This window comes from Cervus elaphus, chromosome 5 (genome assembly GCF_910594005.1).
Source record: "Cervus elaphus chromosome 5, mCerEla1.1, whole genome shotgun sequence".
Lineage (NCBI taxonomy): Eukaryota > Metazoa > Chordata > Mammalia > Artiodactyla > Cervidae > Cervus > Cervus elaphus.
In genome coordinates, this window is record NC_057819.1 from 26,970,034 (window position 1) to 26,988,215 (window position 18,182).

At 44.2% G+C, this 18,182-nt stretch overlaps 1 protein-coding gene across 5 annotated transcripts in view; it reads left to right on the forward strand.

Annotated features, from left to right (window-relative positions):
* The first annotated feature begins 251 nt into the window (after positions 1–251).
* Positions 252–18,182, forward strand: part of LOC122694014 (splicing factor SWAP) — a 79,227-nt gene continuing 61,296 nt past the window's right edge. For 2 of the 5 annotated variants that reach the window (XM_043902130.1, XM_043902131.1), the window contains exons 1-6: positions 252–632; positions 3,165–3,334; positions 3,918–4,049; positions 8,135–8,220; positions 16,077–16,302; positions 17,211–17,323. In XM_043902130.1, coding sequence (XP_043758065.1) covers positions 415–632; positions 3,165–3,334; positions 3,918–4,049; positions 8,135–8,220; positions 16,077–16,302; positions 17,211–17,323 — 945 coding nt within the window. In that variant the 5' untranslated portion in view covers positions 252–414. Of the gene's footprint in view, positions 2,751–3,164; positions 3,335–3,917; positions 4,050–8,134; positions 8,221–16,076; positions 16,303–17,210; positions 17,324–18,182 lie in introns of all 5 variants that reach the window. The other 3 variants (XM_043902128.1, XM_043902129.1, XM_043902132.1) reach the window with 3 other exon arrangements.

Sequence of the window (18,182 nt, forward strand, 5' to 3'; positions counted from 1 at the left end):
CTTCCGCCCAGGGCCCGAACGCGCCCGGGTGTAGGTAACGCACGATCCGAAGCCGCGCTTTCGCCACTGCTCTGGACTGCCGCTGCAGAAAATCCACACCAAAAACGCGCTTTCCTCTGAAAACGGAAGTTCCTAACGTGGCGGCACCTCCGAATGCGAAAACCTAGAGCCAAATATTTTCTAGAGGCTCAAACGACGAGAGTGGATTAGCTAATCAGTGGAATCTGCTCGCCGGAAGTAGGGCTGCACCTCGCCGGAAGTTGCGCTCCTCCATTTTATTGCCCGCAATGGCGGCAGTGTCTAGGTTGGGGCCGGGATGCGGCGCTCTTGACTGAGCGGGTAGGCCAAGCGGAGGCTTCAGGGACATCGGCCGCGGCGCAGAAGAAAATCAGCCTGGACGCCGGGGACGCTGTCATGTACGGCGCGAGCGGAGGCCGCACCAAAACCGAGAGGAAAAGCGGCGCGAAGGAGGAGACCGGGCCCGGCGGTGCCGGCGGTGGGGGGAACCGAGTGGAGCTGCTGGTCTTCGGCTATGCCTGCAAGCTGTTCCGAGACGATGAGCGGGCCCTGGCCCAGGAACAGGGACAGCACCTCATCCCCTGGATGGGGGACCACAAGATCCTCATCGACAGGTCGGTTCCTCCCCCCACCCGCCGGTCCTCCCCTTCCCTCGCCCGCTTGATTTCGTCTGATGTTGACTTGATGGCCAGGACTGAAAGGGGTTTTTCTGGAGTCATCGGGGATCCGGGGGACACCCCTCCCCTGTCCCCACATCCCCCTGGTTTTGCGGGGGAGGGGATGGTGAAACCTGCCCTAAGGCACTGGCTGGAGCTGCGTGCCGCGTCTGTCGCCGGAGGGATCGTCTCTGCTCCCGCAGCCCCTCACGACCCCTCACTCTTGTCGCTGGGTTGCAATTGCCACTCCGGGCAGTGGAAGCTGCCCGGGCCCAGGGCCTCTCCTGACCGGCGCTCTGGGGCCCTCCGCGCTCCCACAGCTCCGTGTGGTGGGAGGGCAACCCGAAACGCCGCAAGCTGATGTCGCGATTAGAGACCTCTTGGACCCCAAGAGTTGGCTTTGAACCTCTCTTATCCCCAGCGCTCTCAGTGGAGCGCCCGTATTTTGCTGTCATGACATATGATCCACCCCCCTCCCCATTCCTCCCCTTTCCTTTGTTAATCCGATGAGTTTCACAGATTGAGGCTTAAGTTGCCAGTCAGTTGAAGGCCAGTTGACTTTTTGCAGACCCTGGCCTTGCTCTTAGAGGTATTGTTCTTAGGGCTGGTTTCACTGTCTTTTAAAACTGAAGGGTGGAGCTGAGACAGATATGTTCTTTTCAAATCAAACATTCTTATAGATAGTCACCCTGGAGCGTGTTTGGCCACTTTGGACAGAGGGGTCATGGGATTTAAATTTCTAAAGATGTTTGATTTGAAAAGGATGACCTTACATGATGTAGGTTGTTTGCTCCCCTCCCCTCCCATGTTTTCAGTCCCTCTTTCTCCTTGGGATTTTTGTGGGTTTGGTTTTTGCCAGTTTGGCAACTCTGCTTCTGGGGCCCGGACTGAAAAGTAACCGTGACCAGCCATTAAACTGTGGAATAGTCTCTCCAAGTGAACGAAGCCCATCGTTTGAGACAATTAAAACTGGATTCTGCAAAGCCCTGGAACCTGACTATAGGGATGACCTCTGAGCTGGCCTGAATGGACACATTAATGACCAAACGCCTTTTCCATCCCCGACGTTTCCACTTGGAGTTAGATCTAGACAAGAAGAACTCATGAAGGGAGGGTCACCAGCTCAGGTCTGGACCTGAGGGCCCCGGCACTCTGCTCAAGCATGCTGTACCTTTTAAACCATGGTTTCTATTGAATGATGTCGCCTGAGTTGTCAGGTGGCTTCCTTTTGAAAAGTGTTACTTGTGGCATTGTTAAAGTTTGATAAGCGAGGAAGTCTGAGCTTTTTATACAGTTTTCCATATCATTCTGTACATGATGTGAGTTAGGTCTTCCAAAACCAGTGGGGAGCAAACGCTACACATGTAGATGTGTAATATTTTAAGATAATTATCTACATTTGTAAGTTAAGGAGGTTTACAGCATAGTAAAAATAATTTTTAAATTTAATAATATGCAATAACTTGGCTACCCTGAAATATTTGGCCTTTTTTCCTGTAAATGTCTTTTTTTCCCCTATATTTTCTAATCCTCATTACAAAAGTCAGCGTTGAAAAATTAAGCAGACTTTTGTCTCTCTACATCTATTTTTGCAACCCTAAATCTGAGTGTCTTAAGTAAAATTCACTAATTCACTCATTATCTGAGAGTTGCACTTTGACAGCATCTTCATTGAACTTTTTGTACTTAAAAGCATAGCAGAAAGTGCTTCCTTAGTCTTCATCTGGCTAACAAACCTATGGGTCCACGCAAGTGCACATGGATGTGTGTTCATGTATGTTATATCCTGGGGGCATAAAGTTTAGAAGCACATATTTTATGCTGAATCTTCTAATAGTTTTGCTCTGTTTCTAGTGAACCTCCTTAAACTGCACGTATATGTCACTGTTCCTATGTATGTGTGTCTCTCTATCACATAACCCAGCACTTATTTCCTCAGCCAAGTGGCTAGGGGGCGAGCCTAGCCAAGATTTTACCTCCAATGGACGCAAGTTTCTTTGGTGAAGATCTCTCCTGAGAGTTCGGGACTAGCAGAAAGAAGCGAGGAAATTTCGACCGTTTGGTTCTTACGGATAGGTATTTATGTATTCGGTTTGTGTGAATGTAAGCTATGATATTTGACTTTTCAGAAAAAAAAAAGTTTTTTCTTTTTTTTTTTTTTCCTTACAAATGGCATTGAATGGTTAACCAAGCCATAAAGGGTAAGAACTGCCACTGAAGTGGATACCATTTAAGCTATTAAAGGATTGTTTACCTTTAATTATAAGTTTTATCATATGTTAGAAAGGAATTTAGACTTTGTTAAGATAACTTGAGTTTAAATGTAGGTGAGATATGACTAGCCAAATTAAATATAATGAGAAGAATTTTTATGTTTGCTTTCATATTTTTATTTCTTTGTTTTGATTGGTAAGTATACATAGAAAACGTCACACACGAACCAACCCAAACGTTAATTTCTTCCCATTGACCAGCATGTTCATATTACAGATATGATGGGCGCGGTCACCTGCATGACCTTTCTGAGTATGATGCTGAGTATTCCACATGGAACAGAGATTACCAGCTCTCCGAAGAGGAGGCACGAATAGAGACCCTGTGTGATGAAGAGAGGTATTTAGCCTTGCATACGGACTTGCTTGAGGAGGAGGCAAGGCAAGGTACTGCTCAAGAAAAACTTACTTAAGCAACAAACTTTTTAAAAAATTTTTAAGTATTTAAAAGTTTACTCCCATTCATTTTTTTATACTCACTCTTTCTGATATTATCTTGACAGTACCCAGTGGATTGGAAAAACAGCAGTCTTTGCGTTCTGAGAGGACCTCAGGATAGTTTATATATAGAGCCACAGAGAATTTTCCCAGCTTTTGAGGGCAGACTGGGATTTGAAAAAACAAAAACCAAACTCTTTAACTGTTCTTCTTTAACAGTATCGTATAAATGAAAATTGATGTTCTTGTCTTTGCCATAACAATCTTTAATACAGTTCTTAATCCCCAAGTTTCTCAGCAGGAAGAAATTTTCCACAAAAGACGTGTAATCCGCTGTCTGTGGTAAACATGTACTGGCAAAAGTACATATTGATAGATGTGAAGTGTGAAATTTTAAAAAACATTTTTGCCTCAAAAAGAGGTTGGAAAAAGTGTGTTGTATGCTTTACTGATAGCCACAACTTTAGAAATATATAAAATGTTTCTCAGTAAATTTCTGCTTCTGTTAACATAATTCTCATTTTTGTTCAAGAGGAAGAATACAAGCGGTTGAGTGAAGCACTGGCGGAGGACGGGAGCTATAATGCAGTGGGATTCACGTACGGCAGTGATTACTATGACCCATCCGAACCCACGGAGGAAGAGGAACCTTCCAAACAGAGAGGTGAGGTGAGGGGGCTGCCCGGGTGATGCTGTTGGGCAGGCACTGCATGTAACCGTAGAGTCTTCAGAGCACGATTACGGGCACTAAACAGCCACAGTGTCATCGTGGGACAGAGAGGAAACATGATTGATGTTAGGGTAAAACAAAGCTAAGAAGTAGGAAAAGAATTGTTGTTGGAAGTGGGAATGAATTCAGACTTCAGTTATCTTCCAAGGATCTGGTTGCCTTTTCCTTTCTTTCTTTTGGATTCATGGAGCAGGAAGTTACTCTAGATTCTGTGTTTCCAGACAGACAGTGTATGTGTTGAAATCCACAGTAACTCATTCTCAGAGCATTGATGGGACAGGCATTAACCACCCTCCTGCTAACCTGCTTCTTCATAGCCACTCCATGAGTGAAATGACAGGTGTCCAGTGGAAGGACACCTGTGGAGTCAGTTATTATCAAACAGAAGATAGCACAGGGTGTCCTGGTTAGTCTCAATAAGCCCTAGGACATAGACTTACCACAGTATTTTAAAGTAAGTAATATTTACCTAGAAATAAAGATTCTAAATTTATGCCTTTTTGGATTAACTCAATATTTTTTTAAGTAAACGATAGTGCTACTAAAAAAACTGGACCTGTGCAATTCAGGAATAAACTCCATATTCACTTTGATAAGCCCTGAGAGCACCTTTATTACAGCCCTGCATACTGATGAGTCATGAATTATCAATAATGATAACACACACTTGGAACATTAAGGGTGGATCACTTTATTCAGGCTATTCTGTTTAAAGAGAAGAAGAACTTCAGAAACCTATTCAAATGTTCGGAGTAATGAAGTGGAATCACATCATAGAGAGATGGAATTCTGGAGCTAGCTGAACCTGTGATATGGACTTACTTAATTGTTTTCTCCTCAAGTAACAAATTTTCCGGCAAGTATGAAGTAACTGTGGCAGTTCATATTAAAATGCCGTCTGCCCTGCACGTTAAAATGCCTATGCCCTGCAGCCCCACTAGGGTTCTCCCAGCTTCTTCACCATGGGGCATGGCAGCGAGATGTGGGGCCAGCTCATGCAGACACTCGCCTCGTCGCCCTTGCTTTCGTTCTGCTCGTTACTTTATGGGCGTAAGAGTCACTGTTGCACAGCTCTGCTCTGCAAGCTTCTCAAATCTTCCCAGATGTCATTTTAATCATATTGAGTCAAAGCTTAGTTAAAGTATTAAACACCTTCTTGCATTGACTTTTGAATCTGAGCAGACCTCAGAAGTTAGGGTGCGGTAGATGTGTTCTTGCAGGTTTGAAAAGTATACACTCATTCCTTAATCTAGAATAAGTCATTCATCTTAGGATTCCGGACAGTTCCAATTTTGTTGTTGTCTCTGAGCCTTGTACATTATGTATGCTTTAACATTTTAGATTGGGGATCAGCAAACTGTGACTGAAGACCAGTTGGCGCGTTTCTGTGAAGTTATATTGGAACGGCCATGCTCATTTGCCCCTGTTTTGTCTGTGCACTTTTGCAGTTCATTGACAAAGTGGAGTAGTTGAGACAGAGGCCACCTGGCCAAAGAGCCAGAAATATTTACTGTCTGGCTTTTTGCAGAAAGATGTCGCAGACCCCTGTTTTAGGTGTTGGGCACCTGTCTCACTGTAATCGTTGGGCTACCTGATGTCACATATGGTTAGATTATTGAAAACACTCCACTATTCTTGCCTGGGAAATCCCATGGGCAGAGGAGCCTGATGGGCTACAGTCCACGGGGTTGCAAAAGATTTGGACACAGCTTAACAACTAAATAACAACAACATTGAATTTTAAGAACTTCAATGTGGCTTAGTTTCTCTTCCAAGTTTTAGTGTCTTTTCTCTTTAATGTAAATTTCTCCGTATTTAAAGTCTTGTTTCTGTAACCACATCCTCCAAATTTTGCTTTGTGTGCTGATTAATTTCTTTAATGGAAGTTGAGGCCCTGTAAAACTTGCAGCTCAACTTTTAATTTACACTAGTATAAATAAAATGCCATATACACAAATACCATGTAAGCATGCACACACACTCATACATACTTGGATGTGTACCTATGCATACACACACTTTTGAAATAGAACACAGTTTGGTACCCAGTACCACTAACAACCAGATTGTACTTTACTGCTGCATTATCTTGCAGTCTAAAATTTTAATTTTTGTTTGTTTTTCTGAGTCACCAACATGTCTCAATATTCCCTGATTTCCAAAAATGCCATACAGTTGACTGTTGAGCAACACAGGTGTGAACTGGGGAGGTCTGCTTATTCTCGGATTTTTTCCTTCTTTCGATAAAAAGCAGTACTGTGCTGTTGGTAAAATCCACAGAAGTGGAGCCACAGATACAGAGGACCAGCTCTGGGACTTGAGCATCCCCAGATTTTGGTGCCCCTGCAGACACTGAGGGGCGACTGCAGTGTCCTGGTGTTTGACTGCTGTAAATCCTTGTGATATTAACCAGAAGCCTTTGACGGCACATTTAGTTCTGTGTAACTTCTCTCTTCCCTGTCTGCAGCTTACTGTTTCCAGCCCAGTTCCATCTTTTATTTTCACAGGTTTTCATCATTATCACCTATCCCTTTCTTTAACAAGAAAAGATTTAAATTTATTTGAATCTGAGTTAACATTACAATAGTTGGTTTTTATTTTGTGCTACTAAAACCATTTTTCTGTGAAGTATGTACAAGAACAAAGCAAATCTGTAACCAACTGTTCCAAATAGCACTTTTGCTCCGAGTTCCTTTATTTTTGAGAACAGCTTAGCACTAAGGAAAGTCTATTTGAACAAAGTTTATAGCACTTTGTCATTTTAGGGAGATATGGTGAAGTTATACTTTTATATATTCACAGCTTTGACCTCATTCCCAAAGAAATTTGGGGATTTTAAGCTGTTACTTGGCATGTTGCAAACCACTGTTTCTAATAACCTATCAGTTCTGCTGTGTCATTTGGTTACTGGAGCTGAACAGAGGGGTTGCTGATTACAGGGAACTTTCACGCCATAGCAAGTCTTCAGTTCTTGGGAGAGAGCCGAGGGTACGTGAGCTTGTGGGACATTGGTGAATACGCTTACTTAATCAGTCTATGTCTCATCAGACTGCAGCCCCCAGGTCTTTGTGTACTGTGACGCCTATATAAAGTTCCTTCTCAGCTTCACAGAGAATTAAGTTTGAAATTGTTGTCTCTTCAAGAGACTCCATTATGTACAGTGGAGATATTCGTTTTGATGAAGACTTAATGTTTATTTCACATCATCTTTTTTGAAAGAAGAAATAAGTAGATGTTGAAATTCTTTATGTTGAAATTCTAAAAACATTAGCTTTTACAAGTTTTCCAGTATGTTTTCGTACATTTCACCATATCCTTTTAAATTGTTCCTTAAATTGAGATGTATATAGGTACCTTAGAATTCAGAAAGTTAGTGTGTAGTGTCTTGTCTGGCTTCCAGTAGACAGATGTTTGTTAAGTGAACGGTTAAACAAGAAATGAAAATAGACATACATCTGATTATTTGTGAAGAGAGAGGTGGTTTGCTTGGGTGGAGAGGTCTTGGCAGTTATATGCAGGGATTTTATGGTTCAGTGCTGAAAATGGTCGTCTTGTAATTGACACCCTGTGCTGTGCCTGGCCCTCTGGGGAACCCACCCAGATAGTGGGAGGGTGGGCTTAGCAGATCAGAGGGGCTGGGAAGGAGGAGAGCTGAAAGTGTGTCGCACGCCTGCTACGTGCAGAGCCTTGGGGTGGAAACGCTCACATGCGTTGTCTCACTGCACCCGCACCATGGCCCTGGAGTCCACGCTGCCACTGTGTCTGTACCAGGAGGAAACAGACAAGAACGAGGGAGGCATGGCCCCATGCTGCACCACCCCAGCCCCTCTGGGATCTGGTGAGGTGCTTTTGCCCACAGGTAGTACAGTGAACACAGAATAGAGAGTGGAAGTGTTCCTGGGAGCTGTGACGTATGACAAGACCACGAGGGGCCAGGTGATACTCGTGCCGCTCTCCCCTCCACTGTGGCCGTCTTCTCAGGTCGTGGTTCTGAAGTTCTATATTTTCTTTTTATACAGAAAAAAATGAAGCTGAAAATTTGGAGGAAAACGAGGAGCCTTTCATTGCCCCATTAGGACTGAACGTGCCGCCTGATGTGGAACTGGTAGGTGTCTTTGTCCTTCACGATGCTATTCACTGTTAGCACTTAGCAGGAAGTACTCATGTGAGAGCCTCACCACAGTCACAGCCGCCTCACAGTTTGTGTGATGCTTTACAATAATTTTTGAGTTAATGGAGGAAAAATCATCACACACCGCCTATTTTTCTCTGAAGACAAAGAAACATTACAGAAGAATCACTAGACCAGAGCATCAGCTGGGGGAGCTGGCTCACTCTCAGAGACCATGTGGTTGAATCCCCAGATTTTACCAGCACAGAAAAACCTAGTCAGAATTTCTGGTGAGGAGACTGTTAGCCACGTTTAGGTGTAAAAACCCTCTTGCTCAAAGCAGCTTGGCTTCAGTAAAGTTGCTCTGTCCTATCTTTCTCTAATGTGGTTTTTGTGGGCACTTAAGATAAGTGTCTTCACCTTGACATTCCCTTGGCACACTTCCGCCTGGTTTTCCTCTCTAGTATGTCAAGAACCTGTGGTATCTCCAGGCAGCCCCTGCACTCAGGAGGAACACCGGGGTGGCATCCTCTCCACCTTAGTGCTCTGCAGCTGGTTACTGGCGGAGTTGGATTAATCTCACCTCACCTGGCTATTTCAGCTACATTTGGTTAAGGTTACATTGTAACAGGCCTCATCAAGGGTTTTCCACCTATTACCTCATTTAATGCTAGTGATCCTGTGAAGTAGCTTCCTGTTACTATCTCTCTTTCACAGATGAAGAGAAGTGAAGAAGTTGGGTCACACACAGCAGGCAGGAACTGTGGCTCATAGTCTTTTAATTGTCGGGCCATAATAAGTTGCTATGATTTGTAGGATCCTTACATGTTTATTAGGGATGTTTAAAACATTTTTGTTGCATGTACATAGCCAGAAAAGGGCTATTTGTGCTCACTGTAAAGTTTTTTCTTTGGTGTCTTCCTGCCTTGGATGTGGGTATTCCAGGTCCTTCTGTGTGTCCTGCTACAGCATCACTGAATAAACAGTGGGCACTGAAAACTCACAGGAGCTTTTGCATTCTCCTCACGTGTGCATGACACCTCCCATATTTAGTGCAGCAGGGATTTGATGGTTCTTCCCCTTTAGTTTTGGTAATATAGAGTTTTATTATTTTTCTGTTGACCAGTCATGATACAATGGTATTAAGTGAGTAATAGTTACATAATCACAATAGAGGAAGATGTTTTATCAGTTTTCATAATCAATGACCAGACAAAAAGTAAAAGATGATTACAATTGCAAGCCATAATGGGAACATGATTAACTTCACAGTATAAAAAAATTACATGCAGTTTGGGGGGTCAAGCAGAGTGATGTGATACATATGTATGGAAGTGCATACAAGCACATGTTTTCATCTGCCGTAATCTCTATCTTTTGGTTGGTGCATTTAATCCATTTACATTTAAGGTAATTATAGATATGTATGATCCTGTTACCATAGTCTTAATTATTTGGTGTTTATCTTCTGTAAGTCTTTTGCTTCTCTTGTGTTTCCTGCCTAAAGAAGTTCCTTTAGTATTTGTTGTAAAGCTGGTTTGGTGTTGCTGAATTCTCTTAACTTTTGCTTGTCTGGAAAGCTTTTGATTTTTGGATCAAATCTATATGAGAGTCTTGCTGGGTAGGGAAATCTTGGTTGTAGGTTCTTCCTTTTCATCGCTTTAAATATATCTTGCTACTCCCTTCTGGCTTGTAGAGTTTCTGTTGAGAAATCAGCTGATAAACTTGATGGGAGTTTCCTTGTATGTTATTTGTTGTTTCTCCCTTGCTGCTTTTACTATTTTATCTTTTTCTTTAATTTTTGTCAGTTTGATTACTGTGTGTCTCAGTGTGTTCCTCCTTGGATATATCCTGTCTGGGACGCTCTGCTTCCTGGACTTGGTTGATTGTTTCTTTTCCCTTGTTAGGGAAGTTTTCAGCTATTTTCTCTTCAAATATTTTCTCAGGTCTTTACTCTCTCTCCTCCTTCTGGGACCCCTATAATGCAAATGTTGGTGCGTTTAATATGTCCCAGAGGTCTCTTAGGCTGTCTTCTTTCTTTTTTTTTTTTTTTTTCATTCTTTTTTTGTGTATTCTGTTCTGAGGCAGTGATTTCCACCATTCTGTCCTCCAGGTCATTTATCTGTTCTTCTGCCTCAGTTACCTCAGTTATTCTGCTGTTGATTCCTTCTAATGTATTATTCATCTCTGTTAGTTTGTTCTTTAGTTCTTATAGGTCTTTGGTAAACATTTCTTGCATCTTCTCCATTGTTTTCCGAAGATCCTGGATCATCTTCACTACCATTATTCTGAATTCTTTTTCTGGCAGGTTCCTTCTTCACTTCATGTGGTTGTTTTTCTGGGGTTTTATGATGTCCCTTCATCTGGGACATAACTTTCTGCCTTTTCATTTTGATTAACTTTCTGTCATACGGTTTTTGTTTTAGTCGCTTTGGGACTGTGCCTCTTGCTTATTCTGTCTGCCCTCTGATGGAGGAGGCTAAGAGGCTTGTGTAAGCTTCCTGATGGGAGGGACTGGCATGGGAAAAACTGGGTCTTGGTCTGGTGGCCAGGGCCTTGCTTGTAAAGCTTTAATCCAATTATCTGCTGATGGGTGGGGTTGCACTCCCTCCCTGCTAGTTGTCTGGCCTGAGGCAACTCAGCCCTGGGGTCTGCTAGCTCCATGGTGGGGTTAATGGTGACCTCCAAGAGGGCCTACTCCCACGGGGACCCTCCCGACCTGATGCTGCCAGTGCCCCGGGCCCCGCAGTGAGCCCCTGCCAACCCACACCTTCACAAAAGGCCCCCCAACACTAGCAGATAGTTTTGGTTCAGTCTCCTGTGGGGTCACTGCTCCTTTCCTCTGGGTCTTGGTGTGCACAAGATTTTTGTGCCCTCCAAGATTGAAGTCTCTGTTCCCCCCAGTCCTGTGGAAGTCCTATAATCAAATCCCACTGGCCTTCAAGGTCAGATTCCCTAGGGATTCCCAGTCCTTTTGTCGGATCCCCAGCCTGGGAAGCCTGACGTGGGGTTCAGAACCTTTACAACAGTGGGAGACCTTCTTTGGTATTATTATTCTCCAGTTTGCGAGTCACCCACTCAGTGGGTGTAGGATTTTATTTTATCATGATTGTGCCTCTCCTACAGTCTTGCTGCAGCTTCTTCTTTGTCTTTAGATGTGGGGTATCTTTTGGGGGGGTACCAGTGTCCTCCTGTCAATGGTTGTTTAACAGCTAGTTGTGATTTTGGTGCTTTCGCAGGAGATGAGCACATGTCCTTCTGCTTCACCATCTTGAACTGGAAGTCTGCTCTCTTCTGATGTTTTTATAAAATGGTCTCTTGAGTAGGAAATTGCTCTGTGTAGAAACCACTTGTGAGTGCTCACTGGGTTTCCAGTGGACAGCTTGCTTTTCCTTTATGGTGACGTCAGTAGTGGATTTTTCATAATTACTGTGAATTGGAGCAGTGATCCGCTGTGAACGTTATACACTGTCGTGTCCACGTTAGTGGAGTAGCTCCAGTAGGCAGATGTCTGTGTCATAGATTCCTTCTCGGTCACTAAATGTTGAAACTGCTGGTATGTGTTTATGTGGACACTTGCTGCCTGAGTGGGCAGGGGCTTCTCTAGCTCCTGGCTATTGGGGCTGGGGATGGTAAAGAGAGCAGGTGCTTTAGGGGTTCTTCGTTTCTAAGTTGAGTTTTTGGTTTAAGAACCCAGTGGCTGCAGGGGCTCTGGGGGTTTCGTGTGAAGGGTTGGGAGCAGTTAAGAGATCGCGGCACCCTGGAGACGTGCGCTGGTGCAGGCTCGAGGCCGGCCACTTGTTTCAGGTCTCAGGTGGCCTCACAGCTGTATTTTAGCTTTTTATACCGACTCTGTGGCTATTTGTATGTTCCTTGGGAAATGAGGACCTAGTTTTTGCCAGAATATGTAGCTCAGTGCTTGTCCTGACAGTGTTTTCAATTACCTGCTCCTTTCCCAGGCTTTGTCACCTCCCAAGTTCTGCACACGCCCAGGCCCATTTGTGATTGTGTTGTCTTACACTGCAGGGAAGGTAGAGAGCATGTCTCAACCTGGTCTCTCACCCACCTGAGATGCCACGGGCCTTCTGGGCCTGTCCTGTACCTTCTTGCGTTTCCCTCAAGCCGTGGGGACCAGAAGGGCTGCTGCTCAGCACGCCCATTTGAGTGTATTTCCATGGGAAATGCGCTTTGTTGTTCAGTCACTCAGTCACATCTGACTCTTTGCGACCCCGTGGACTACAGCATGCCAGGCTTCCTTGTCCTTCACAGTCTCCCAGAGTTTGCTCAAACTCAAGTCGTTGAGTCAGTGATGCCATCCAACCATCTCACCTTCTGTCATCCTCTTCTCCTCTTGCCTTCAGTCTTTCCCAGCATCAGGGTCTTTTCCAATGAGTCGGCTCTTTGCATCAAGTGGCCAAAGTATTGGAGCTTCAGCTTCAGTATCAGTCCTTCCAATGAAATGTGCTTGTTTAACTTACTTTATGGGCAGAGGGAAAAGGGGGAAGGATTCAGTGCACAGTTCCCATCATGGGCTGGGTTTCTGTCCAGTAGGTTAATAGCAACAGCAGATAAGGAGTGTTCTTTGAGCAGGTGCTGTGAGTCAGGCACTGTGCTTGCTCGGCTCCTCAGTCCCCCTGACACCAGTATTTCAAGAGTAGCCGCCCCAGGTCAGCCTGTAGGTCAGGCCTGCACTTGCAGCCCAGAGCCATTGCAGAACTTGGGGTCACGTGGTTACGCTTCGTTGAAGGTTGCTCTGATTAGAGTGTTAATTCTCACCATGTGTTCAGCTGGTGTGTTGCCATGGGATGGGGGTGCAGAAAAAAATTATTTACCCATGTCCCTGGGGAGTTCGTGTGTTTTTCTCAGGAGACTGTGAGGACTGTTCATATATGATGAGCGCTGACTAACCCCTGGTCCAGTATGTGTTGTGCATGTTTGTTCTTCTGGTACTTTGTCTCTTAACCGTTTGTCCCTCTTTCCATGCAGAATTTAAATGTATTTGTAAAAACACATACGTCACCATGTTCCTTTCTGGCTTCAGGATTTTGAATCTGGTTTTAGTAGACTAAACTTGACAACCCTGTAGTCCCTGCTTTTACATCCATGGTTTTGTTTTTACAGTGTAGTTCATGACTCAATCAATTCATTTGGGGCTGTGATCACAGAGGGCTTTCCTGATATCTCAGTTGGTAAAGAATCCACCTGCAATGCAGGAGACCCCAGTTCAATTCCGGGGTCAGGAAGATCTGCTGGAGAAGGGATAGGCTACCCACTCTAGTATTCTTGGGCTTCCCTTGTGGCTCAGCTGGTAAAGAATTTGCCTACAATGCGGGAGAGGTGGGTTTGATCCCTGGGTTGGGGAGATCCCCTGGAGAAGGAAACGGCTACCCACTCCAGTATTCCGGCCTGGAGAATTTGATTATAGGACTTCCACAGGACTGGGGGGAACAGAGACTTCAGTCTTGGAGGGCACAAAATCTTGTGCCCACCAAGACCCAGAGGAAAGGAGCAGTGACCCCACAGGAGACTGAACCAAAACTATCTGCTAGTGTTGGGGGGCCTTTTGTGAAGGTGTGGGTTGGCAGGGGCTCACTGCGGGGCCCGGGGCACTGGCAGCATCAGGTCGGGAGGGTCCCCGTGGGAGTAGGCCCTCTTGGAGGTCACCATTAACCCCACCATGGAGCTAGCAGACCCCAGGGCTGAGTTGCCTCAGGCCAGACAACTAGCAGGGAGGGAGTGCAACCCCACCCATCAGCAGATAATTGGTTAAAGCTTTACAAGCAAGGCCCTGGCCACCAGACCAAGACTCAGTTTTTCCCATGCCAGTCCCTCCCATCAGGAAGCTTACACAAGCCTCTTAGCCTCCTCCATCAGAGGGCAGACAGAATAAGCAAGAGGCACAGTCCCAAAGCGACTAAAACAAAAACCGTATGACAGAAAGTTCATCAAAATGAAAAAGCAGAAAGTTATGTCCCAGATGAAGGGACATCATAAAACCCCAGAAAAACAACTAAATGAAGTGGAGAGGGACTGTATAGTGTCTTACATACATTTGCTTCAGTCACAGATCCTGAAAGGATGTTCAGGGATGTTCCTAAATGCTTTGTTTCTCTATACTCATCTTCACTTTGTGAAATTACCCGTCTGTTTTTCTGTAACCACCTTAGCCATAATACTGCCCAACAGGTTGGTGGGTCATGAGAGAACATCTCTACTTGTGGGGGCAGATGGGGTTATATTTTCCCGTAAGGATCATTATTCTGAAGTAGTCATAAATAATTATCATATATACACTGACTCCAAAATTAATCTTCCTGGTGAGCCAAAGCCACTGAAAACATGCATCAGCGTCCAGACTTAAGTGCCCAGTGGGCCTTTAACATGGCCTCTGGTTTATTTTAGGATCAGTAAATAGCTTTAATTATAGACATTTATGCTGTTCAAGAGTGAAGGACGTCATTAGTTCAGGAGTCACATTTGAGAATTAAGTCATTGGTATTTTGTGAAGGATTCAGGCCTGAAATAACAATAAGCATGTTGACTGTGTGTTGTTAATGAGAGGTCATTTCCTACTTTATTTGCATGTAGTTTTCTAGTATTAATCTTTTCATTGATATTAATAAAAGTATTTCAGATGTGGCTTCCAGCTTCTGGTCTGAGGGGCTTCATGTGTGGGTAGGAATTGCTCAGCTTGGGATGTGGTAGAGGTAACTTAGCAGCAGGTGCAGGAAAGAGGTGGGGTCTGATTCCTAGTAGTAAACTCACTCTAAGGCAACAAGATGATTCACCCAGTAAACGTGGGTAAAACCCTCCCTGTTCTGGCCAGACCACACCTTGCTGTTCAGTTGCTAAGTCGTGTCCAACTCTTTGCAACCCCATGAACTGCAGCACTCCAGCCTTCCGTGTCCTTCTCTATCTCCCTGAGTTTGCCCAAACTCATGTCCATTGAGTCAGTGATGCCATCCAACCACCTCATCCTCTGTCGTCCTCTTCTCCTGCCTTCAATCTTTGCCAGCATCAGGGTCTTTTCCAGTGAGTTGACTCTTCCCAGTATGTGGCCAGAGTATTGGAGCTTCAGCTTTAGTCCTTCCAGTGAATATTCAGGGTTAATTTCCTTTAGGATTGATTAGTTTTATCTCCTTGCTGTTCAAAGGACTCTCAAGAATCTTCTCTAGTACCACAGTTCGAAGGCATCAATTCTTTGGTGCTCAGCCTTCTTGATGGTCCAGCTCTCACATCTGTACGTGACTGCTGGAAAAACTGTAGCTTTGACTATATAAACCTTTGTTGGCAAAGCGATGTCTCTTTTTTAATACGCTGTCTAGGTTTGTCATAGCTTTTCATCCAAGGAGCAGGTGTCTTATAATTTTGTGGCTGCAGTCACCATCTGCAGTGATTCTAGAGCCCAAAGAGAAGTGATTCTTAGATCCTTGAAAAGCTTGTTGAAACATGCACCCTCTCCTAGAAATATGCATGTGTATGTGCCGAATTTACTTACAACTTCCCAGAAGATTCATAACCTCTGAAGCCTGTCATGGAACCATGGTTAAGGGCGCCCAATATATGGAAACATGTTGATTTTTTTAACAAAAACCTTCCTCCCGTCAGTTCAGTACAAAGCTAGAATGTCCTGCCTCAGCCTGGGAGTTTTCTCCTCACAAAATTCAGAAACTGGGTGTCATGGGACAGGGGCCAGTGTCACAGTCTGTTCAAACTGGGCTCTTCCCATTGAAATGTCTGTAATTTCTTACAGTTGGCAATAAAAACCAGGGTCATTTCTATGTTTTGAGTCACGTAGTGAGTGGACAGGAGAACAGACTGGTGACATGAATGTGTGTGTTTTCTCATAGCCACCAACAGCCAAAATGCACGCCATCATTGAGCGCACGGCCAACTTTGTGTGCAAACAAGGTGCACAGTTCGAGATAATGCTGAAAGCCAAGCAGGCCCGAAACTCTCAATTTGACTTTCTACGCTTCGATCACTACCTCAACCCCTACTACAAATTCATCCAGAAAGCGATGAAAGAAGGACGGTATACGGTACTGGCAGAAAACAAAAGTGAAGAGAAAAAGAGTATGTGACACTGTTTCTCTCCTGCATTGGTTGGGGTTGGATGGGGCAGGGGTAAGGGAGGACCCTGGAGAAGTGTAGGGAGGGTCATCCTCATAGATATAAGCTTGAAGTCTGCACTGCAGAACTTCCAGAACATTTATGAAGTCCTGCTGCCAATGCCCAAGGATTAAACCTGCTGGTGCTCTGTAGTCTAGTGTGACACTCTTCCTGATAAGTCTGAAAATATATTAGATTCTTAATTAATATTTTTATAGATTGGTGATGTAGAATTAAATATTGATGCCATCAGAGCATAACCATGTTGGTTAGAAATAATTCCTTCCTTTGGGCTGTTGAACGTGTCACAGAGAAAGCAGCAGGTTCATGCTTCATGGATGGTTCTAGGGTACACGCCCGGTTAGGGCCTAAAGTTGAGTGTCTAAATTTGGAATTCTTATGACAAAGACCAATTAAGTATTTCGAATAACATCCTGAGACAGCTGTATATCTGTCTGCCGTTGAATTTTTCTTTCAGCTGAAACATGATTTTCAAAATCATTTGTGTCAGTATTACTACAGACCTTACCTTCTCCATGTTGGTCTCCTGTAGGTTTCTAAAATACCTGTTGCTGTTATTTTACCTTCATAAATCAGTGAGATTTTTGCCTCTTTTGTAAAAAAAAAAATGTGAATACTCAGTGGCCCCCGACCAGTAAATGCCAGAGGGGAGATGCCACTGGGCCATGCCTTTCTCACAGCCTGCCTTGCTGTTGAGTGAGTTGGGGGCAGCGAGATGAGGAGTGTTTCCCAGAGGGATTGTTTGGGCAGATAACCGAGGAATGGCAGCATGTAGTTCCGCCTCTGTCTGTTCCTACGCTCTCACACAGTATATTTGTACCTTAAAGTCTTGAAATGTGCTTTGCTTTCAGAGTCGGGCGTCAGCTCTGACAATGAAGATGACGACGACGAGGAGGACGGCAGTTACCTGCACCCGTCCCTCTTCGCCTCAAAGAAGTGCAACCGCCTGGAGGAGCTCATGAAGGTGCTGGTCTCCTTACAGAACACAACTGCTAATTTAACCTTGGGAAGTTGTTAAGCAAGCATGTTTTTGTGTATTAGCTCTATTTCGTTTTATGATCGTTGAGGTATATTTCGCCATTTTGTTTGACTTGGCAGCAAAGGATTTGGCCCCTTTATTTCTCATGTGTCCTGTTTTATATAATCCCAAGCAGATTATTTTCATTTTATTATATTTTGTATATTTTTTACTATTTGGGATATTTAGAATAAGTAAAATGTTGATTGAGACTTAGAAAATGGGTTTTTCATACAGATTTTATTATGAGAGGATTTCATAGGTTCACAGAGTATGTGCTGCTTGAAACCATCTATCACAGGAAACATAATGTATTACCTAAAAACCTAAATTTTTTTTTCATCCTTATCATTAGGAGTTAATCCACACCCTTCATGCTGCCATTTGTGATGTGAGAAAACGGGTCCCTCAGACCTAAGCTTATCTTTTCAGTAGTCATGCAGTGCAGCTGATCGATTGGACTTTGAAAGCTGTTGGTGATTAAAAATGAGAAATTGCTTTGAGGAGGGACACAGTTTGAGATTTTGAGTGAATTTGGAGGCTGACACTTCTCTCAGCAGCAGTCTAGTCCTGATCTCCCGTCCTTACTTTCCCTCATGTCATTAGGAAGAGTGAAGTGATTCGTTTATTCGGTTCCTCTGGATCTGACCAGCTAGAGCACTCAGCCACAATTACTCAGGACCTCCTTGTGTGCAGGCTTATTTACGTGCATGTGCTGAGGTTTTTCTGAAGCATAGATACTATTCTAAAGTTGAGATGAACCTTCTTGCCACAGAAGGGTTCTGCATGACTTGGAATGCAGGAA